Source organism: Mobula hypostoma, chromosome 19 (assembly GCF_963921235.1).
Source record: "Mobula hypostoma chromosome 19, sMobHyp1.1, whole genome shotgun sequence".
NCBI lineage: Eukaryota > Metazoa > Chordata > Chondrichthyes > Myliobatiformes > Myliobatidae > Mobula > Mobula hypostoma.
Window position 1 is genome coordinate 65,486,702 of NC_086115.1, and position 22,312 is coordinate 65,509,013.

The 22,312-nt window shown below is 43.1% G+C and overlaps 1 protein-coding gene across 4 annotated transcripts in view; it reads left to right on the top strand.

The window, feature by feature from the left end:
• Positions 1-3,154: 3,154 nt before the first annotated feature.
• dennd10 (DENN domain containing 10) overlaps positions 3,155-22,312 on the top strand; it is a 94,792-nt gene continuing 75,634 nt past the window's right edge. Inside the window, exons 1-2 of one of the 4 annotated variants that reach the window (XM_063072064.1) lie at positions 3,157-3,603; positions 5,901-6,097. In XM_063072064.1, the coding sequence (XP_062928134.1) occupies positions 3,564-3,603; positions 5,901-6,097 (237 nt within the window). In that variant the 5' untranslated portion in view covers positions 3,157-3,563. Of the gene's footprint in view, positions 3,604-5,900; positions 6,098-16,944; positions 17,033-22,312 lie in introns of those variants that run through there. The other 3 variants (XM_063072066.1, XM_063072067.1, XM_063072068.1) reach the window with 3 other exon arrangements.

Consider the following 22,312-nt stretch of genomic DNA (forward strand, 5'->3'; position numbering starts at 1 on the left):
AAATCTCCTGGACCTGATGGAATGCAGCTTCAGGTACTGAAGGAAGTAGCTGGAGAGATTGCGGAGACATTATTGATGATCTTTCAAGAACCAATAGATTCTGGCATTATACCGGATGACTGAAAAATTGCAAATGTTACTCCGCTATTTAAGAAGGGTGGGAGGCAGCAGAAAGGAAACTATAGACCTGTTAGCCTGACATCAGTGGTTGGGAAGTTGTTGAAATCGATTGTTAGGGATGAGATTACGGAATACCTGGAGGCACATGACAAGATAGTCCAAAGCCAGCATGAAAGTAAAATCCTGCCTGACTAACCTACTGCAATTTTTTGAGGAAATTATAAGCAGGGTAGACAAAAGAGATGCAATAGATGTGCTGTACTTGGATTTTCAGAAGGCCTTTGACAAGGTGCCGCACATGAGGCTGCTTAGCAAGATAACAGCCCATGGAATTACAGGGGAGTTACTAGCATTGGTGGAGCATTGGCTGATCAACAGAAAACAGACAGTGGGAATAAAGGGATCCTATTCTGGCTGGCTCCCGGTTACCAGTGGAGTTCCACAGGGGTCGGTGTTGGGACCACTGTTTTTTACGACATATGTCAATGATTTGGACTATGGGATTAATGGATTTGTGGCTGAATTTGCCAATGATACAAAGATAGTTGGAGGAGCAGGTAGTCTTGAAGAAACAGGGAGCCTGCAGAGAGACTTAGATAGTTTAGGGGAATGGGCAAAAAAGTGGCAAATGAAATACAATGTTGGAAAGTGTATGATCATGCACGTTGGTGGAAGAAATAAATGGGCAGACTATTATTTAGATGGAGAGAGAATTCAAAATGCAGAGATGCAAAGGGACTTGGGAGTCCTTGTGCAAGATACCCTAACGGTTAACCTCCCAGTTGAGTCGGTGATGAAGAAGGCGAATGCAGTGTTGGCATTCATTTCTAAAGGTTTAGAATACAAGAGCAGGGATGTGATGTTGAGGCTCTATAAGGCACTCGTGAGACCACAGTTGGAGTATTGTGTGCAGTTTTGGGCTCCTTATTTTAGAAAGGATATACTGACATTGGAGAGGGTTCAGAGAAGATTCACGAGAATGATTCCAGGAATGAAAGGGTTACTGTATGAGGAACGTCTGGCAGCTCTTGGGCTGTATTCCCTGGAGTTCATGAGAATGAGGGGTGTTCTCATAGAAACATTCTGAATGTTAAAATGCCTGAACAGATTAGATATGGGAAAGTTATTTCCTATGGCAGGGAAGTCTAGGACAAGAGGGCACGACTTCAGGATTGAAGGACGCCCATTTAGAACAGAGATGTGGAGAAATTACTTTAATCAGAGGGTGGTAAATCTGTGGAACTTTTTGCCACGAGCAGCTGTGGAGGCCAAGTCATTGAGTGCATTTAAGGCAGAGATAGATAGGTTCTTGATTAGCCAGGGCATCAAAGGGTAGGGGGAGAAGGCAGGGGAGTGGGGATGACTGGAAGAATTGGATCAGCCCATGATTGAATGGTGGAGCAGACTCGATGGGCTGAATGGCCTACTTCTGCTCCTATATCTTATGGTCTTATGGAATAAAGGGAGCCTTTTCTGGCAGGCTGCCGGTGACTAGTGGTGTTCCACAGGGGTCTGTGATGGGACTGATTCTTTTTACATTGTATGTCAGTGGTTTGGATGATGGAATTGATGGCTTTGTTGTGAAGTTTGCAGATGATATAAAGGTAGGTGGAGGGACAGGTAGTTTTGAGGAAATAGAGAGGCTACAGAAGGATTTAGAATGATTGGGAGAATGGGCAAAGAAATGACAGATGGATTACAGTGTCGGGAAGTGCATGGTCATGCACTTTGGTAGAAGAAATGAAAGGGTAGACTACTTTCTAAATGGAGAGAAAATATCAAAAAACTGAGGTGCAAAGGGACTTTGGAGTCCTTGCGCAGGATTCCCTAATGGTTAATTTACAGGTTGAGTTGGGTGCACAAGGCAAATGCAATGTTAGCATTCATTTCAAGAGAACTAGAATATAACTGCAAGGTTATAATGTTGAGGCTCTATAAAGCATTGGTGAGGCCTCACTTCGAGTATTGTGAGCAGGTTTGGGCCCCTTATCTTTGAAAGGATATACTGAAACTGGAGAGGGTTCAAAGGAGGTTCACAAAAATGATTGCATTTGATGTCTCTGGGCCTGTATTCACTAGAATTCAGAAGAATAAGGGATGACCTCATTGAAACCTATCAAATAGTGAAAGGCCTTGGTAGAGTGGATGTGGAGAGTCTAAGACCAGAGGACACAGTGTCAGAACAGAGGGGCGTTCTTTTAGAACGGAGATGAGGGGTAATTTCTTTAGCCAGAGATGGTTGAATCTGTGGAATTCTTTGGCACAGACAGCTGTGGAGGCCAAGTTTTTGGTCAGGGCATGTAGGGATATGGGGTGATAGCAAAAGATTGGGGCTGAGAGGAAAATTGGATCAGCCATGATGAAATGGTGGAGCAGACATGACGGGGCAAAATGGCCTAATTCTGCTCTATAACTTACAGACTTAATATGATTCGTACAACGTAAAGGTGCTATATATTTTTGCCTGTACCCAGATTTACATCCCCTGATATTAATATCCAAAAATGTGTAAATATAGTTTTCAAAAATTGCACACACAACTCAGAATATTAAGATTAAGACGTAAGATATAGAGTATGTGACACACAAGAGACCATATAATGCATAGCCTTTGGCCAATCATCTATGACCAACTAATTTACAAGGCGAAAGTATGGACGTGTTGAATTCAAATCTTTTACGATAACATTTGAATTCATCTTTGAAACATCTGTAAAAGCAAAGTTCACATCATCAGGAAACAAAGTATATTAAAATAAAGAATTTAAAAAGTCCTCAGCTTTGCTTATTTTTTCATTCCAAAATTTTAAGAAGGACCCTCCAAAAAGTTACAAGTTACTATGTTGATAATTTAAGGGATTTTTTTCGTTGGACTTTGTTTAGATTGCGAGGACTAAGGGACACTTTTGTTACAATGTCAAAACATACAGCAGCAAAAGGTCACCTTTATCCTCTAGGACCTAAACTAGGTTACCCGCCTTTTTTCGTGTCTAGTGGGACGTTTGTTTTCTAATATCATCATTGGTTCTGTCGTTGCAAAATAAAAGAACCAGACTGAGAAATGAATTATTTTTAACCCTGGGATATCTCCACCGTGCTATCCCTGAACACGCCTGTTCAGCCCGGAGACACGAGAGGTCCTGAAAGATCACAATGCGGAAATATTCACTGCCGTCTCAGCAACAAGTTCCTTCTTCTGAACTACAGCTGGAGAAGTAACAGATGCAGAAAGATCTACCTCAGGTGACAGTAGTGATAACAATGATCAAAGTTAACAACGATTCTGTTGTCATGTTTGGTTGGAATACTGCCAGTTATATTATCTGAAGTGACAACACGGCGGTTCCTACAGCCAGTTCCAGTTGCTGTACTTTTTCCCAGTCACAGTGAGTGGACTCGTTGACTCGCTCTCGGGAGAGACTGCGCTTGCTACGGCACGGACGATGGCTGGAACGTGCCTGATGCTGAGTGTGGGCCTTGTCGGTAAGAATCCTTCAATTTATTGCACAGACCCTTCCCCGTTCTTTAGATTCTGCTGACGGCTGGTGCAGCACTTGTATTTGTTCGGCCTACCTCAGCTGCTTTCTCTCCGTTATAGGATTTGTCATGATTAGTCACAAACGAACCCTTCACATTCACTTCCAGGTCAGTGCAAGGTAATTCCAGTGCTACTAACCATGGTTGGATTCAAATGTAATCGGAAAGCGTTTTATTTCCACAGAAATGCTGCTGACATAATGCACGTATAAATATCTTGGCCTTGGAATTTACATAATTTTTACTCGGCCCCGTGAAGTACGTTATGCTGAGGACTGTAGGCCTCCGAGCCCGGCAGTTGCATGAATCGGTTGTGTGGCAAAGAAATATTAAGGCTCCCTGATTAGATTCGCTTGTCAAGTTGTTATAACGTGATATTTTCATAGGACACTTGTTCATTCTTTCTTCCCACCTCTGTATGAGGTGTAAAAGATTGTATGATTGGCCCTCCGAGCACTCAGAGGGTAGGATGTATAGCTAAAGTCTCTGACCCCATCTCCCCTCAACTCCAAAATCAGTTACTGTATTCAAATCAGTATAAGATCAGGGAATATAAATGTGAAACTTTACTGCAAATGCTGAATTCTTTCCAGGTTGAAGTTCTGCAGTAGGGAACCATGCCTTTAAAAAAACAAAATCCCTTTTACACTAACCCTACAATACAGGTTTCAAACACACAACAGAGCACTTGGGAGACTGGCTGGATGGATACGTAGGCTCAGGCATCTTGTACCGGCTGGGAACAGGGCATTTCTGTATAGCTTCTCTACTAACCCACCATCCCAATCCCCAACAATTAGACAATAAATAGGTGCAGGAGTAGGCCATTCGGCCCTTTGAGCCAGTGCCGCCATTCACTGTGATCATGGCTGATCATCCACAATCAGTACCCCGTTCCTGCCTTCTCCCCATATCCCTTGATTCCACTATCTTTAAGAGCTCTATCTAACTCTTTCTTGAAAGCATCCAGAGAATTGGCCTCCACTGCCTTCTGAGGCAGAGCATTCCACAGATCCACAACTCTCTGGGTGAAAAAGTTTTTCCTCAACTGTTTTCTAAATGGCCTACCCCTTATTCTTAAACTGTGGCCTCTGGTTCTGAACTCTCCCAACACCGGGAACATGTTTCCTGCCTCTAGCGTGTCCAATCCCTTAATAATCTTATATGTTTCAATCAGATTCCCTCTCATCCTTCTAAATTCCAGTGTATACAAGCCCAGTCGCTCCAATCTTTCAACATATGACAGTCCCGCCATCCTGGGAATTAACCTTGTGAACCTCCGCTGCACTCCTTCAATAGCAAGAATGTCCTTCCTCAAATTTGGAGACCAAAACTGCACACAATTAGGGGCTGGACTGAGCTGAGCAGGACTAGGAGCACTGAGACACTGCTGCTCACTCAATAAGTCAGTGCGGCTGGCAGGTGGCAGGTCTGGAGAGAGCAGCCCATCTCCACTGTTTCTGGGATCCTCCACCGCACAGTTCTACTTGTCTTATGATTTACGAACAGTTTAGGTTACCAACAGTTCTCAGGAACAGAATCCTGTCTTAACTTGGTGTCTGTCAGTAATCCCATCCTATTCTCCCAATTATTCCATGAGCTGCCCCCAGATTCACTTATGCATGAGAAGTAAGTTGCAGTGACTAATTAACCAACCAACTGCCATGTCTTTGAAATGTGCGAGGAACTCAAAGCACCTGAAGGAAGCCCACATGGTCAATGACAGAATGTACAGACTCAGTAGAAACAGAACTTGAGGTCACAGACTTGAATTCAGCTTGCTGAATCTGTGACGTGCACTGTGTCCCTCTACCAAAATGTTAACGGTTGTTTTACTTTCTACAGACGCTGCCTGACCTGCTGAGTATTTCCAGCATTTTCTGTACTGGAAATAGAATGACAATAATTGAAGTCCTTTGTGATTGGACTAATGAAAATTCCTGAGCATGGATGTGTATGTGTGTGTTCAGATTATATTGACCCTGATGCCCAACGTATTGAGATTAATTTTCTGTAGAGAAACACGTTAAGCTGTGTGCTTCTTCACAGTCATGAATTGAATTAATAATATGAAACTATTGTCATCACTATTTGGCTTGGGAAAATCCTGATTTATAAAGGTGTGACCAAAAAGGACAAATTGCGTTCTCCATGGTTAATTTCCTGACGATCAACCTTTTAATGTTATTTGTAACTTTAATATTGCTCTTCAATTATCTCACAGATATTGTATTTCTACTTAGAAAAAGACACAAATGGCGATGCATTGTGGGTGTGGTGCTACCCTACCATTACAGCAGAGCTTCGAGAGCTGCTTTTAAGGAAATGCTCCCTTACTGGTGAAAATGACGTCATTCATACCTTCATCTTTGGCCAGTTCCGAAAAACCTGGTACTATATCACAACCACACAAGTCCAGGATCCCACTGCATTAGCAAAGGTGTGTAATGTTACCCCAGTTTGTTTCAATATAATGCAAAAAAAAACTCCTTTCCATGGGCCAACTGATCTACCCTCAGGGCAACACACACAAAATGCTGGAGGAACTCAGCAGGCCAGGCAGCATCTATGGAAAGGCGTACAGTCGATGTTTCGGGCCAAGATCCTTCCTCAGGACTTCAACCCGAAACGTCGTCTGTATTCCTTTCCACACATGCTGTCTGGCCTGCTGAGTTCCTCCAACATTTTGTGTGTGTTGCTTGGATTTCCTTTTCTTTTTCTCAATTTTTTAATTAAGTTTCGAATTGATAAACATAACAATGATAATGATACAAAGAGATCGGGATTACATTGATAATGGTTAATGTATGCAGACACAGACTCTGAGTAACGTATGTAATTTAAGCCTCCCAGTCTCTTAATAACTAAACATGAAAAAATTCAAAGTTTTATACAAAAAAAAAGCCCCCCTACACTAAACAAAAAACAGAACAAAACAAAACAATAGCTGGGCTACCATGTTTCATCGGTTAAAATCATTATTTGTCATTAACTACGCTCCTCTATACACAAACAAAAAGTTAATGAAAAGGATTCGGAAAAGGTCAACTTACATCATATGAAAATGTTGAATAAATGCCCTCCAAGTTTCTTCAAATTTAACTGAAGAATCGATAATACCACTCCTAATTTTTTCCAAGTTTAAACATTATAGTTTGGGAAAACCACTGAAATGTAGTAGGGGGATTAGAATCTTTCCATTTAAATAAAATGGATCTTCTGGCTATTAATGTAACAAATGCAATCAAACGGCAAGCTGAAGGGGATAAATGATTAGAGTCCATCACTGGTAATCCAAAAATTGCAGTAATAGGATGAGGTTGTAAATCAATACGCAAAACTACTGAAATAATATCAAAAATGTCTTTCCAATATTTTTCCAAGAGACGGCAAGACTGGAACTTGTGTGTCAAGGAAGCTACCTCAGAATTACATCTGTCACAGACAGGATTTATATCGCAATAAAAACGAGCTAACTTATCCTTGGACATATGGGCCCTATGAACTACTGCTTGGATTTCCAGCATCTGCAATTTTTTCTTGTTTGTGATTTGAATACCCTCAGGGCGTTTTTGTTATCATCTTCAGACAGAACTCTGAACTGCATGAGAAACCAATTTCATAGAGACATAGAAAATAGGTGCAGGAGTAGGCCATTCGGCCCTTCAATCCTGCAATGCCATTCAGTATGATCATGGCTGATCGTCCAACTCAGAACCCTGTACCTGCCTTCTCTCCATACCCCCTGATCCCTTTAGCCACAAGGGCCATATCTAACTCCCCTTAAATATAGCCAATGAACTGGCCTCAGCTGTTTCTGTGGCAGAGAATTCAGAGAATTGAGCAAGCTGAACTAAACGACACAGGTGCATGTCTAAGAATCTGGTCGAAGAATGAAATTACTAGACGCCAGAAATCAGATAATGCAGTCATAACCTTTCATTCATCAGTAGTCAAATAACTTGCTAACAACTTTGGCTGTCTGTTAGGTACTGCTATGATTTGACAATTGTTTATGAATCCTTATTCCACTTCCATTTATGGACTTTGTTCATCCCTGCGTTTATTTGTGTCATCAATGGTGTTCATGCCTTTAATTTTTAAGGGCTTATGCTCTAGAATACCTCTTTAAAACTTTCCGTAACTAATATTTCTCCATTATAATGCTTCTTAAAACTATAGTCGTCAACCAAACTTTGATTATCAGCCCTAATTTTTAATTAATAGTTATGCAGTGTGACATGAAGTTTAGTTTGAAGTCCCTTAGGACACTTTGGCTCACTGAAGGCATTATGTGTGTAGAAGTTGTTGTTGGGGGAAGGAGATGTTTTCTCAGTGCTTGCTGTTCAGTAAATTATAAAAGTGTTCTTTTCATGCAGAGAATCTTTCTCAGTACTATCATTGCAGTTCAGTAAGTTGATTGAAGTGAACATGCTGGAAAACAAAATTCAACTCAAATTAATAACACTGAAACATTGGCCATTTTCAGCAGTTGAAAATGGATCATTCCTGCCTCTTTATTTGCCAGAAAATAAAGTTGGAAGAGAGAATATGGATGTTGTAAGTGTGGTTACATATATGGAAATGCATTTCATTTTGGTTTTGTAGCACATTTTTTAAAAGGAAACACTAAATTGATAGTGGACACAATAGTACACATGCACTTACTAAACTGATTTTCAAGGCCACATTTCTAAACTGAAAGATGGAGCATTTCTACAACAATGTTTCGTCATGATTCATTATCTTGATTGTTAGGATATAAAACCATAAGACATAAGCTGAGAATTAGGCCATTCGACCCATCAAGTCTGTGCTGCCATTTCATCGTGGCTGATTTATATTTCCTCTCAGCCACATTCTCCTGTCTTCCCCATATCCCTTCATGCCAAAAATCTGTCAACCTCTGCCTTAAGTATACATAAAGACTTCACCTCCACAGCTGCCTGTAGCAAAGAATTCCATAGACTCACCACTCTCTGCCTAAAGAAATTCCACCTCATCTCCATTCTAAAAGATCGACCCTCTATTCTGAGACTGTGTCCTCTGGTCTTAGACTCTCCCACCATAGATAATATCCTCCCCACATTTGCTCTATCAAGGCCTTTCACCATTTGATAGGCTTCAATGACGTCACCCCTCATTCTTCTGAATTCCAGTGAATACAGGCACAGAGCCAGTGAACGCTCTTCATATGACAAGCCATTCAAACCTGGAATCATTTTCATCAACCTCCTTTGAACCTTCCCCAGTTTCCGCATTTCCTTTCCAAGATAAGGGACCCAAAACTGCTCATACTACTCTTAGTGAGGCCTTAGTATATAAAATCTCAACATGACATCCTTGCTTTTAGATTACAGTCCTTTTGAAATGAATGCTGATATCGCGTTTGCCTTCCTCACCACAGGCTCAACCTGCAAATTAACCTTCAGGGAATCCTGCGCAAGGACTCCCAAGTAAGTCCCTTTGCACCTCATTTTTTTTGGTATTTTCTCGCCATTTAGAAAATAGTCAACCCTTTCATTTCTTCTACCAAAGGGCATAGCCATACACTTCCTGTCACTGTGTTCCATCTGCCACTTCTTTGCCCATTCTCCTAATCTATCTAAGTCCTTCTGTAGCCTCTGTACTTCCTCAAAGCTACCTGCCACTCTACCTATCTTCATATCGTCTGCAAACTTTGTAACAAAGCCATCAATTCCATTACCCAAATTATTAACCTATAACGTAAAAATATGTTTGCTATCCAACTGAATACAGGCACAGGATTCACTATGGAAACACAAAGAGATTACAGGTGCTGAAAATCTGGAACATACAAAATGCTGGAGGAGCTCAGCAGATCAGGCATCATTCATAGGCATTTTGAGTCAAGAGCCTTTCTGATGAATTCACTATGCCAGAACTCTTTTCTCAAGAACTTTAAGGAAGTATCAAATGTGTACCCATGTCAGAGTTAGATAAAGGAAGTAAACTCCATGCTGTTTTTGAAATGGTTGGAACTAACAATGGTTAGAATTTGGGAATGAAGGAAGATGCTTAAAGAAGACAAACATGTGGCCTGGGGATTTCAGTGGTATTGAGTATGAGTAAGATAGAAGCTGGAGATCCTGATATATTGGATGTGGGCAAGCAAAATGGGCACTGTAGTTCCTGTTGACATCAATATGTGGGTCCAAGTTTGCTATTCAAATTTTAATGAATTACAGAAAAAAAATTTTAGTTAAATATTCACCATGAACTGAACACCTTAATCCAGAAATCTTAAATAGAGAATTCATTGATGAAAATATTCACGTTCCTCCTGTCAGTAGTTGAGTAAAGACATTTTACCAAAAGCATAAATGTCACATCTAACTTAGGAAATTTCTAATGTACCCCAAATGTGGGTCCTTTCAGTTCATTGACTGTGTTCGATGTTGTAAATATTACGTAATAAATAATTTAAATACAGAGGCACTTGTTTCGTTAGCTTTCACTCCCAAGCCACGAAAGCATATAGAAAAAAAGCTTTGACCAGTGACCAATCCAGACATTGGAAGTTTTGAGAGGAGGGTATTTCACTCAGGTCTAGTGACCAAGTAGAAAAGCCAGCAGCAGATCACTACAGCGAAAAAGAGATTTGACCAGCAATCAGTTGACGTTTTGGAATTGATTAGCAAGAGCAAATTAAAGGAAGGCAAGGGTATGCGCAGCAATATTGTCAGAGTGGCCAGTGTCTGAGTGGACAGAATCAGAATGGTGATCTTGGGAATTTAGCTCTTTTGAGGCTTCAGTGAAAGGAGGTTTCAGTCAGAAAGCAAAGGAAAGAAAAGCTCAAGGTTAAGTTTTTTTTTCTCTTCCCTTTATATTTGCTCAGCTAGGACAGTAGAGAATCCAGACAGGACAGTTGAATGTTCCTCTTGTAGGATGTGGGAAGGCAGGGAGACCTCCAGTGTCCCTGACGACTACATAAGAAATAGGAGTGGGAGTGGGCCATCTGGTCTGTCGAGCCTGATCCACCATTCAATAAGATCATGGCTTATCTGGCCATGGACTCATTTCCACCTACCTGCCTTTTCCCATTACCTTTAATTCCCCTAATATGCAAAAATCTATCCAATCTTATCTTAAGTATATTCACTGAGGTAGCCTCCACTGCTTCATTGGGCAGAGAATTCCACAGATTCACCACTCATTTGGGAGCCTGAGGGGGTAATAGATACAGAGATGTAGTTACACCCAAGGTGCAGGTCACAGAAGGCTGGGTGACAGTCAGGAAAGGGAAAGGGGTTAAGAAACCAGTGCTGGGTACCACCGTGGCCATCTCCCTCAACAACAGGTATAGCACTTTGGATACTGTTGGGGGAGTTGACCTGTCAGAGGAAAGTCACAGTGGTCGGGTCTCTCGCACTGAGTATGGCTCTGCAACTCGGGGGGCGGGGCGGGGGGGTGGAGAAGAGTCACTCTATAGCGATAGGGTATTTATTAGGGACGGACAGGAGGTTCTGTGGGTGGGAATCTTGGGATGGCATGTTGCCTCCCAGGTGCCAGGGTCCAGGTTATCTTGGAACAAGTGTGAATAGGCAGAGGTTGTGGTCTGTGTAGGTACCAATGACATGCGTAGAAAGAGTGACGATGTTCTACGTAGGGATTTCAGAGAGATAGCTGCTAAGCTAAAGAGCAGGACCTCCAGGGTTGCGATATCAGGATGTGCCATGTGTTAGTGAGGCCAGAAGTAAGAAGATTATAGAAGCATAGAAAACCTACAGCACAATACAGGCTCTTCAGCCCACAGTGCTGTGCTGAACATCTACTTACTTCAGAAATTACCTCGGGTTACCCATAGCCCTCAACTTTTTGAAGCTCCATGTACCTATCCAGGAGCCTTTTAAAAGAACCTATTGTATCTGCCTCCACCACCGTCACTGGCAGCCCATTCCACACACTCACCACTCTCTGCATAAAAAAACCTACCCCAACATCTCCTCTGTACCTACTTCCAAGTACCTTAAAACTGTGCCCTCTCGTGTTAGCCATTTCAGCCCTGGGAAAAAGCCTCTGACTATCCACACGATGAATGCCTCTCATCACCTCTATCAGATCACCCCGCATCCTCCGTCGCTCCAAGGAGTAAAGGCCGAGTTCACTCAACCTATTCTCAAAAGGCATGCTCCCCGATCCAGGCAACATCCTTGTAAATTTCCTCTGCACCCTTTCTATAGTTTCCACACCCTTTCTGTGGTGAGGTGCCAGAACTGAGCACAGTACTCCAAGTGGCGTCTGACCAGGGTCCTATATAGCTGCAAAATTACCTTTCGGCTCTTGAACTCAATCCCATGGTCGATGAAGGCCAATACACCATATGGCTTCTTAACCACACAGACTCGGACCCCAAGATCCCTCTGATCCTCCACACTGCCAGGAGTCTTACCATTAATACTATATTCTGCCATCGTATTTGACCTACCAAAATGAACCACCTCACACATTTGGGTTGAACTCCATCTGCCACTTCTCAGCCCAGTTTTGCATCATATTGATGTCCTATTGTAACCTCTGACAGCTCTCCACACTATCCACAACACCCCCAACCTTTGTGTCATCAGCAAACTTCCTCATCCAGGTCATTTATAAAAATCACCAAGAGAAGGGGTCCCAGAACAGATCCCTAAGGCACACCACTGGTCACCAGCCTCCATGCAGAATATGACCCGTCTACAACCACTCTGACTTCTGTGAGCCAGGCAATTCTGGATCCACAAAGCAATGTCCCTTTGGATTCCATGCCTCCTTACTTTCTCAATAAGCCTTACATGGGGTACCTTATCAAATGCCTTGCTGAAATTCATATACACTACATCTACTGCTCTACCTTCATCAATATGTTTAGTCACATCCTCAAAAAATTCATTCAGGCCTGTAAGGCACGACCTGCCTTTGACAAAGCCATGCTGACTATTCCTAATCATACTATGCCTCTCCAAGTGTTCATAAATACTGCCTCTCAGGATCTTCTCCATCAACTTACCAACCACTGAAGTAAGATTATACAGTTTAACACATGGCTAAGGAGTTAGTGTAGGAGGGGGTACTTCGGATTTTTGGATCATTGGGCTCTCTTCCAGGGAAGATGGGACCTGTACAGAAGGGACAGTTTGCACCTGAACTGGAGGGTGACTAGTATCCTAGACGGAAGGTTTGTTAATGCTGCACGGTGGGGTTTAAACTAGAGTTGCAGGGGGATAGGAACCAGAGTGCCAGAGCAGTTAGTGGAGAGGTTGTGGAGGCAGATGTTGGTAAGACCTCAGACAAAGTTAAGAATCAAAAAGTTGAACATGGCGTGACTAGTGTCCTGAGCTGTGTATATTTCAATGCAAGTATCATAGGAAAGGTGGTTGATAGTGCTGAAGATGAGTTAGCTGGTTTACAAACAAAAGGGAATGTATAGTGAGGAGAGGCTGTTGATAGGGCAAAATTGCGGTCAACAGGATGAGCTGCAACGTAAAATGTGGACAAAATTGAAAATGGTGAATACAGGACTGAAGGTGTTATATTTGAATGTATGCAGTATACGGAATAAGGTAGATAACTTGCAGCACAGTTGCAAATTGGTAGGCATGACTGAATCATGGCTGAAAGAAGATTATAGCTGGGAGCTTAATGTCCAAGGATACACACTGTATCGAAAGGATAGGCAGGAAGGCAGAGGGGATGGCCTTGCTTTGTTGGTTTAAAAAAAAAGAAATCAAATCATTAGAAAGAGGTTACATAGGGTTGGAAAGTGTTGAATCATTGTGGATAGAGCTAAGGAACTGCAAGGGTAAAAAGACCTTGAATGGGAGTTGTATGGATTCTCAATATTCCTGGATTTCAGTGATTTAAAAGGGATAGAGAGGGGGGAAAGGGGAGGAGGGGTGGCATTACTGGTCAGGGATACTATTATAGCTACAGAAAGGCTGGGTAATTTTTTTTAGATTATGAGAACACTCAGTCCTCGTTTATTGTGACTTAGAAATGCATGCATGCATTAAGAAATGATACAATGTTCCTCCAGAGTGATATCACAGAAAGCAGGACAAACCAAAGACTAACACTGACAGAACCACATAATTATAACATATAGTTACAGCAGTGCAAAGCAATACCATAATTTGATGAAGAGCAGACCATGGGCACAGTAAAAAAAAAGTCTCAAAGTCCCGATCGACTCCCGAGTCCCCGATAGCAGGCGGCAAAAGGGAGAAACTCCCTGCCATAAACCTCCAGGCACCAACAACTGCCTATGCATTGGAAGCACGCAACAACAGCCGACACTGAGTCCGTCCATCCGAAAACCTCGAGCCGCCGACCAGCCCCTCCGATACAGCCTCCTGAGCGCCATTCTCTGCCGAGCGCCTTCGACCTCACCCCAGCTGCCAAAACAAGCAAAGCCGAGGATTCAGGGCCTTCTCCTCTGGAGATTCTGGACCACACAGTAGCAGCGGCAGCGAAGCGGGCATTTCAGAAGTTTCTCCAGATGTTCCTCCGTACTCTAACATCTGTCTCCATGAAATCAGAATTGTGCACGGTACCCTACTTGACAGATTACAGATATCATTCAGCGGACAGGCCGTGTGCGCTGCGTTGCACCGCCATCTTCTCCTCCTCCACTAATGTAGCAGGATCCTCTTTTGAGTCAGTATGGGTGGAAGTCAGGAACAAGAAGGGAGCAGTTACTCTATTGTGAGTATTCTATAAGACCCCTGGTAGCAGCAGAGATACCGAGGAGCAGATTGGGAGGCAGATTTTGGAAAGGTGCAAAAATAACAGGGTTGTTATCATGGGTGACTTTAACTTCCCTAATATTGATTGGAACCTGATTAGTTCCAAGGGTTTGGACGGGGCAGAGTTTGTTAAGTGTGTCCAGGACATTTCCTGTCACAGTATGCTGACAGGTCGACTAGGGGGAATGCCATACTAGATCTAGTATTAGGTAACGAACCGGGTCAGGTCACAGATCTCTCAGTGGGTGAGCATCTGGGAGACAGTGACCACTGCTCCCTGGCCTTTAGCATTTATCATGGAAAAGGATAGAATCAGAGAGGACAGGAAAATTTTTAATTGGGGAAGGGCAAATTATGAGGCTATAAGGCTAGAACTTGCGGGTGTGAATTGGGATGATGTTTTTGCAGGGAAATGTACTATGGACATGCGGTCGATGTTTAGCGATCTCTTGCAGGATGTTAGGGATAAATTTGTCCTGATGATGAAGATAAAGAATGGTAGGGTGAAGGAACCATGGGTGACAAGTGAGGTGGAAAATCTAGTCAGGTGGAAGAAGGCAGCATACATGAGGTTTAGGAAGCAAAGATCAGATGGGTCTATTGAGGAATATAGGGTAGCAAGAAAAGAGCTTAAGAAGGGGCTGAGAAGAGCAAGAAGGGGGCATGAGAAGGCCTTGGTGAGTAGGGTAAAGGAAAACCCCAAGGGATTCTTCAGTTATGTGAAGAACAAAAGAATGAAAGGAGTGAAGGTAGGACCGATTAGAGATAAAGGTGGGAAGATGTGCCTAGAGGCTGTGGAAGTGAGCGAGGTCCTCAATGAATACTTTTCTTTGGTATTCACCAATGAGCGGGAACTTGATGACGGTGAGGACAACATGAGTGAGGTTGATGTTCTGGAGAATGTTGATATTAAGGGAGAGGACGTGTTGGAATTGTTAAAATACATTAGGACAGATAAGTCCCTTGGGCCTGATGGAATATTCCCCAGGCTGCTCCACAAGGCAAGGGAAGAGATTGCTGAGCCTCTGGCTAGGATCTTTCTGTCCAAGTTGTCCACGGGAATGGTACTGGAGGATTGGAGGGAGGCGAATGTTGTCCCCTTGTTCAAAAAAGGTAGTAGGGATAGTCCGGGTAATTATAGACCAGTGAGCCTTACGTCTGTGGTGGGAATGCTGTTGGAAAAGATTCTTAGAGATGGGATCAATGGGCATTTAGAGAATCATGGTCTGATCAGGGACAGTCAGCATGGCTTTGTGAAGGGCAGATTGTGTCTAACAAGCCTAATAGAGTTCTTTGAGGAGGTGACCAGGCATATAGATGAGGGTAGTGTAGTAGATGTGATCTACATGGATTTTAGTAAGGCATTTGCCCAGGTTCCACACAATAGGCTTATTCAGAAAGTCAGAAGGCATGGGATCCAGGTGGAGTTTGGCCAGGTGGATTCAGAATTGGCTTGCCTGCAGAAGGCAGAGGGTGGTGGTGGAGGGAGTACATTCAGATTGGAGGGTTGTGACTAGTGATGTCCCACAAGGATTGGTTCTGGGACCTCTACTTTTCGTGATTTTTATTAACGACCTGGATGTGGGTGTAGAAGGGTGGGTTGGCAAGTTTGCAGATGACACAAAGGTTGGTGGTGTTGTAGATGGCGTAGAGGATTGTCAAAGCTTGCAGAGAGATGTAGATAGGATGTCGAAGTGGGCTGAGAAGTGGCAGATGGAATTGAACCCAGAGAAGTTGAGGTGGTACACTTTGGAAGGGCAAACTCCAAGGCAGAGTACAAAGTAAATGGCAGGATACTTGGTAGTGTGGAGGAGCAGAGGAATCTGGGGGTACATGTCCACAGATCCCTGAAAGTTGCCTCACAGGTAGATAGGATAGTTATGAAAGCTTATGGGGTGTTAGCTTTCATAAGTTGAGGGATAGGCTGAAGAGTCGCGAGGTAATGATGCAGCTCTATAAAACTTTGGTTAGGCCACACTTGGAGTACTGTGTCCAGTTCTGGTCGTCTCACTATAGGAAGGATGTGGAAGCATTGGAAAGGGTACAGAGGAGATTTACCAGGATGCTGCCTGGTTTAGAGAGTATGGATTATGATCAGAGATTAAGGGAGCTTGGGCTTTACTCTTTGGAGAGAAGGAGGATGAGAGGAGACATGATAGAGGTGTACAAAATATTAAGAGGAATAGATAGAGTGGATAGCCAGCGCCTCTTCTCCAGGGCACCACTGCTCAATACAAGAGGACATGGCTTTAAGGTAAGGGGTTGGAAGTTCAAGGGGGATATTAGAGGAAGGTTTTTTACTCAGAGAGTGGTTGGTGCGTGGAATGCACTGCCTGAGTCAGTGGTGGAGGCAGATACACTAGTGAAATTTAAGAGACTACTAGACAGGTATGTGGAGGAATTTAAGGTGGGGGGTTACATGGGAGGCAGGGTTTGAAGGTCGGCAGAACATGGTGGGCCGTAGGGCCTGTACAGTGCTGTACTGTTCTATGTTCTCTGAAATGTCAGCGGCTTTGAATGACTGTTTTGTGTTGGTCTTCAGGGTGGAGGACACGTCTAACATGCCAGAAAGAGATGTTATGGATACGATGGGAGAGGAGGACCTCGATACAGTAGCCATCACTAAAGAGGTAGTGCTGAGCGAACTTGTGGGCCTGAAGATAGATAAGTCCCCTGGTCCTAATGGAGTGCATCCCAGGGTACTGAAAGAAATGGCAGAAGTTAAAGGAGGGGCTTTGATAATGATTTACAAGAATTCTCTAGATGCTGGGCAGCTCCCGGCGGACTGGAAAACAGTGAATGTCACACTAGTGTTCAAAAACGGAAGTAGGGAAAAGGCAGGTAACTATATGCCAAGTAGTTTAACATCAGCAGTTGGGAAAATGCTTGAAGCTATCATTAAAGAAGAAGTAACGAGGCATCTGGAATGAAATGGATCCATCAGGCAGACGCGGCATGGATTCAGCAAAGGCAGGTCCTGTTTGACAAACTTACTGGAGTTCTTTGAGGATATTACGAGTACAGTGGATGGAGGGGGACAGATGGACGTTATTTACTTGGATTTCCAGAAGGTGTTCGATAAGATCAGAATCAGGTTTATTATCACCAGCATGTGACGTGAAATTTTTTAACTTAGTAACAGCAGTTCAATGCAATACATAATCAAGCAGAGAGAGAGAAAAAAAATAATAATAAATAAACAAGTAAATCAATTACGTTTATTGAATAGATTTAAAACGTGTAAAAACAGAAATAATGTATATTAAAAAAAGGAAGGTAGTGTCCAAAGCTTCAATGTCCATTTAGGAATCAGATGGCAGAGGGGGAGAAGCTGTTCCTGAGTGTGTACCTTCAGGCCTTTGTATCTCCCACGTGATGGTAACAGTGAGAAAAGGGCATGCCCTGGGTGCTGGAGGTCCTTAATAATGAATGCTGCCTTTCTGAGACACCGCTCCCTAAAGATGCCCTGGGTACTTTGTAGGCTAGTGTCCAAGATGGAACTGACTAGATTTACTACCTTCTGCAGCTTCTTTCGGTCTTGTGCAGTAGCCCCTCCATACCAGACAGTGATGCAGCCTGTCAGAATGCTCTCCACAGTACAACTATAGAAGTTTTTGAGTGTATTTGTTGACATGCCAAATCTCTTCAAACTCCTCATAAAGTATAGCTGCTGTCTTGCCTTCTTTATGACTACATCGATATGTTGCGACCAGGTTAGATCCTCAGAGATCTTGACACCGAGGAACTTGAAGCTGCTCACTCTCTCCACTTCTGATCCCCCTATGAGGATTGGTATGTGCTCCTTCATCTTACCCTTCTTGAAGTCCACAATCAGCTCTTTCATCTTACTGACGTTGAGTGCCAGGTTGTTGCTGCGGCACCATTCCACTAGTTGGCATATCTCACTCCTGTACGCTCTCTCATCACCACCTGAGATTCTACCAACAATGGTTGTATCGTCAGCAAATTTGTAGATGGTATTTGAGCTATGCCTAGCCACACAGTCATGTGTATACAGAGAGTAGAGCAGTGGGTAAGCACACTCCCCCCCCTCCGAGGTGCGCCAGTGTTGATTGGCAGCGAGGAGGAGATGTGTTCACCAATCCGCACAGACTGTGGTCTTCTGGTGCCACATAAAAGACTTATCCATAAGATAAGGATGCATAGAATTGGGGGTGATATATCAGCATGGATAGCTGATTGGTTAACTAATAGAAAGCAGAGAGTTGGGATACATGGGTGTTAAATTGGTTGGTAATCAGCGGTGAGTGGTGTGCGGCAGGGGTCGGTGCTGGACTGGCAACCTTTCACGATATGCATTAATGATTTGGAAGAGGGGACTGTGTGTAGTGTATCTAAGTTTGCTGATGATACTAAATTGAGTGGAAAAGCAAATTGTGCAGAAGATACGGAGAGTCTGCAGAGAGATATAAATAGGTAAGTGAGTGTGCAAGGGTATGGCAGATGGAGTACAATGTTGGTAAATGCGAGATCATCCACTTTGGAAGGAAAAATGGAAGAGCGGGTTATCATTTATGTGGTACAAAAATTGTAGCGTGCTGCTGTTCAGAGAGACTTGGGAGTGCTTGTGCATGAATCACAGAAGGTTGGTTTGCAGGTACAGCAGGCTATCAAGACGACAAAAGGAATATTTGCCTTCATTGCTAGAGGGATTGAATTTAAGAGCAGGGAGGTTATGCTGCAACTGTACAGGGTACAGGTGAGGCCGCACGTGGAGTACTGCATGCAGTTCTGGTCTCCTTACTTGAGGAAGAATACTGTATACTGGCTTTGGAGGTGGTGCAGAGGAGGTTCACCAGGTTGATTCCAGAGATGAGGGGGTTAGACTATGAGGAGAGATTGAGTCGCCTGGGACTGTACTTGCTGGAATTCAGAAGAATGAGAGGAGATCTTGTAGAAACATATAAAATTCTGAAGGGGATATATAAGATCGAGGCAGGAAAGTTGATTCCACTGGTAGGTGAGACTAGAACTAGGGGACATAGTCTAAAGATTCGGGGGAGTAGATTTAGGGTGGAGATGAGGAGGAACTGCTTTTCCCAGAGAGTGGAGAATCTGTGGAACTCTCTGCCTAATGAAGTAGTGGAGGCTACCTCAGTAAATATGTTTAAGACAAGGTTGGATTGGACAAGGGAGGGTAATTAAGGGTTATGGGGTAAAGGCAGGTAGGTGGAGATGAGTCCATGGCCAGATCAGCCATGATCTTATTGAATGGTGGAGCAGGCTCGACAGGCCAGACAGCATACTCCTGCTCCTATCTCTTATGTTCTTATGATCATAATAAGATCAAATTCACCCTGAAATTTGAAAAGGAGAAGCACAAGTCAGATGTATCAGTATTACAGTGGAGTAAAGGGAATTACAGAGGCATGAAAGAGGACTTGGTCAGGATTGTTTGGGAAAGGACACTGGCAGGGATGATGGCAGAGCAGTAAAGGCTGGAATTTCTGGAAGCAATTTGAAAGGCACAGGATATATACATACCAAAGATGAAGAATCCTCAATAAGAATACATTCTAAAGGCAAGATGACACAACTGTGGCTAACAAGAAAAGCCAAAGCCAACATAAAAGCCAAAGAGAGGGCATATACAGTGCTTATTAAAAGTATTCACCCCCCCCTGGAAATTTTTGTGTAATATTATTTTACAACATTGAATCACAGTGGATTTAATTTGGCTTTTTTGACACTGATCAACAGAAAAAGACTCTTTTGTGTCAAAGTGAACAGATCTCTAGAAAGTGATCTAAATTAATTTCAAATATAAAACACAAAATAATTGATTGTATAAATATTCACCCCCCTTCAAGTCAGTATTTAGCAGATACACCTTTGGCAGCAATTACAGCCTTGAATCTGTGTGGATAGATCTCCGTCAGCTTTGCACATCTGGACACTGCAATTTTTCTCCATTCTTCTTTACAAAACTGCTCAAGCTCTATCAGATTGCATGGGGATTGTGAGTGAACAGCCCTTTCAAAGTACAGCCACAAATTCTCAATTGAATTGAGGTCTAGACTATGACTTGGCCACTCCAGGACATTAACTTTGTTGCTTTTAAACCATTTCTTTGTAGCTGTAGCTTCATATTTTGGGTCATTGTCTTAATGGAAAACAAATCTTCTCCCAAGTCACAGTTCTCTTGCAGACTGCATCAGGTTTTCCTCCAGGTTATCACTGTATTTTGCTACATTCATTTTACCCTCAACTTTCAGAAGCATCCCTATAGCATGATGCAGCCACCACCATGCTTCACAGCAGGGATGGTGTGTTTTCGGTAATATAGCTCCACTCTCTAGCCTTCTCCCGGTAACCTTTGATGCTGTGTCCAATCAGGACCCTATCAATCTCTGCCTTAAATACACCCAACAACCTGGCCTCACAGCTGCCTGTAGTAATAAATTCCACAAATTCAGCACGCTGCAGCTAAAGAAATTTCCCCACATCTCTGCCTTAAATTGATGCCCCTTATCCTGAGGCTGTGCCCTCTTGTCCTAGAGTTCCCCCACCATGGGATACATCCTTTCCACATCTACTCTGTCTAAGTCTTCCAACATTCAAAAGGTTTCAACGAGAGCCTCCCTCATCCTTCCAAATTCCAGCGAGTACAGACCCAGAGTTGTCAAATGTTCCTCATATTTTCATTCCTGGAATCATCCTTGTGAACCTTATATGAACCCTCTCCAATACCAGCGCTTCTTTTCCTAGATGAGGAGCCCAAATCTGTTCACAATACTCAAGTTGAGGTCTCACCAGTGCTTTATAAAGCCTCAGCATCATATCCCTGCTCTTGTATTCTAGATCTCTTGAAATGAATGCTAACATTGCATTTGCCTTCCTCACCATCGACTCTATCTGCAAGTTAACCTTCAGGGGGTCCCCCAAGTCCCTTTGCATCTGAGATCTTTGGATTTTCTCCCCGTTTACAAAATAGTTTGCACATTTATTCCTATAATCAAAATGCATGACCATGCATTTTCAAACACTGTATTTCATTTGCCACTCTTGCCCATTTTCGTAATCTGTCTAAGTCCTTCTGCAGCCTTCCTGTTTCCTCAACACTACCTGCACCCCCCCCCATGGGTGTCATTATACACTAGTCATTGAAAGTGGGCATGCAGGTACAGCAGGCTGTGAAAAAGGGGAATGGTATGCTGGCATTCATAGCAAGAGGATTCTAGTACAGGAGCAGGGAAGTACTACTGCAGTTGTACAAGGCCTTGGTGAGACCACACCTGGAGTATTGTGTGCAGTTTTGGTCCCCTAATCTGAGGAAAGACATCCTTGCCATAGAGGGAGTACAAAGAAGGTTCACCAGATTGATTCCTGGGATGGCAGGACTTTCATATGATGAAAGACTGGATGAACTAGGCTTATACTCGTTGGAATTTAGAAGGTTGAGGGGGGATCTGATTGAAACGTATAAAATCCTAAAGGGATTGGACAGGCTAGATGCAGGAAGATTGTTCCTGATGTTGGGGAAGTCCAGAACAAGGGGTCACAGTTTGAGGATAAAGGGGAAGCCTTTTAGGACCGAGATTAGGAAAAACTTCTTCACACAGAGAGTGGTGAATCTGTGGAATTCTCTGCCATAGGTAACAGTTGAGGCCAGTTCATTGGCTATATTTAAGAGGGAGTTAGATATGGCCCTTGTGGCTAAAGAGATCAGGGGGTATGGAGGGAAGGCTGATACAGGGTTCTGAGTTGGATGATCAGCCATGATCATACTGAATGGCGGTGCAGGCTCGAAGGGCCGAATGGCCCACTCCTGCACCTATTTTCTATGTTTCTGTGTTTCTATTAATGTTTGTTTCATCTGCAAACTTGGCAACAAAGCCATCTATTCCATCATTTAAATCATTTATATACAGCATAAAAATAAGTGGTCC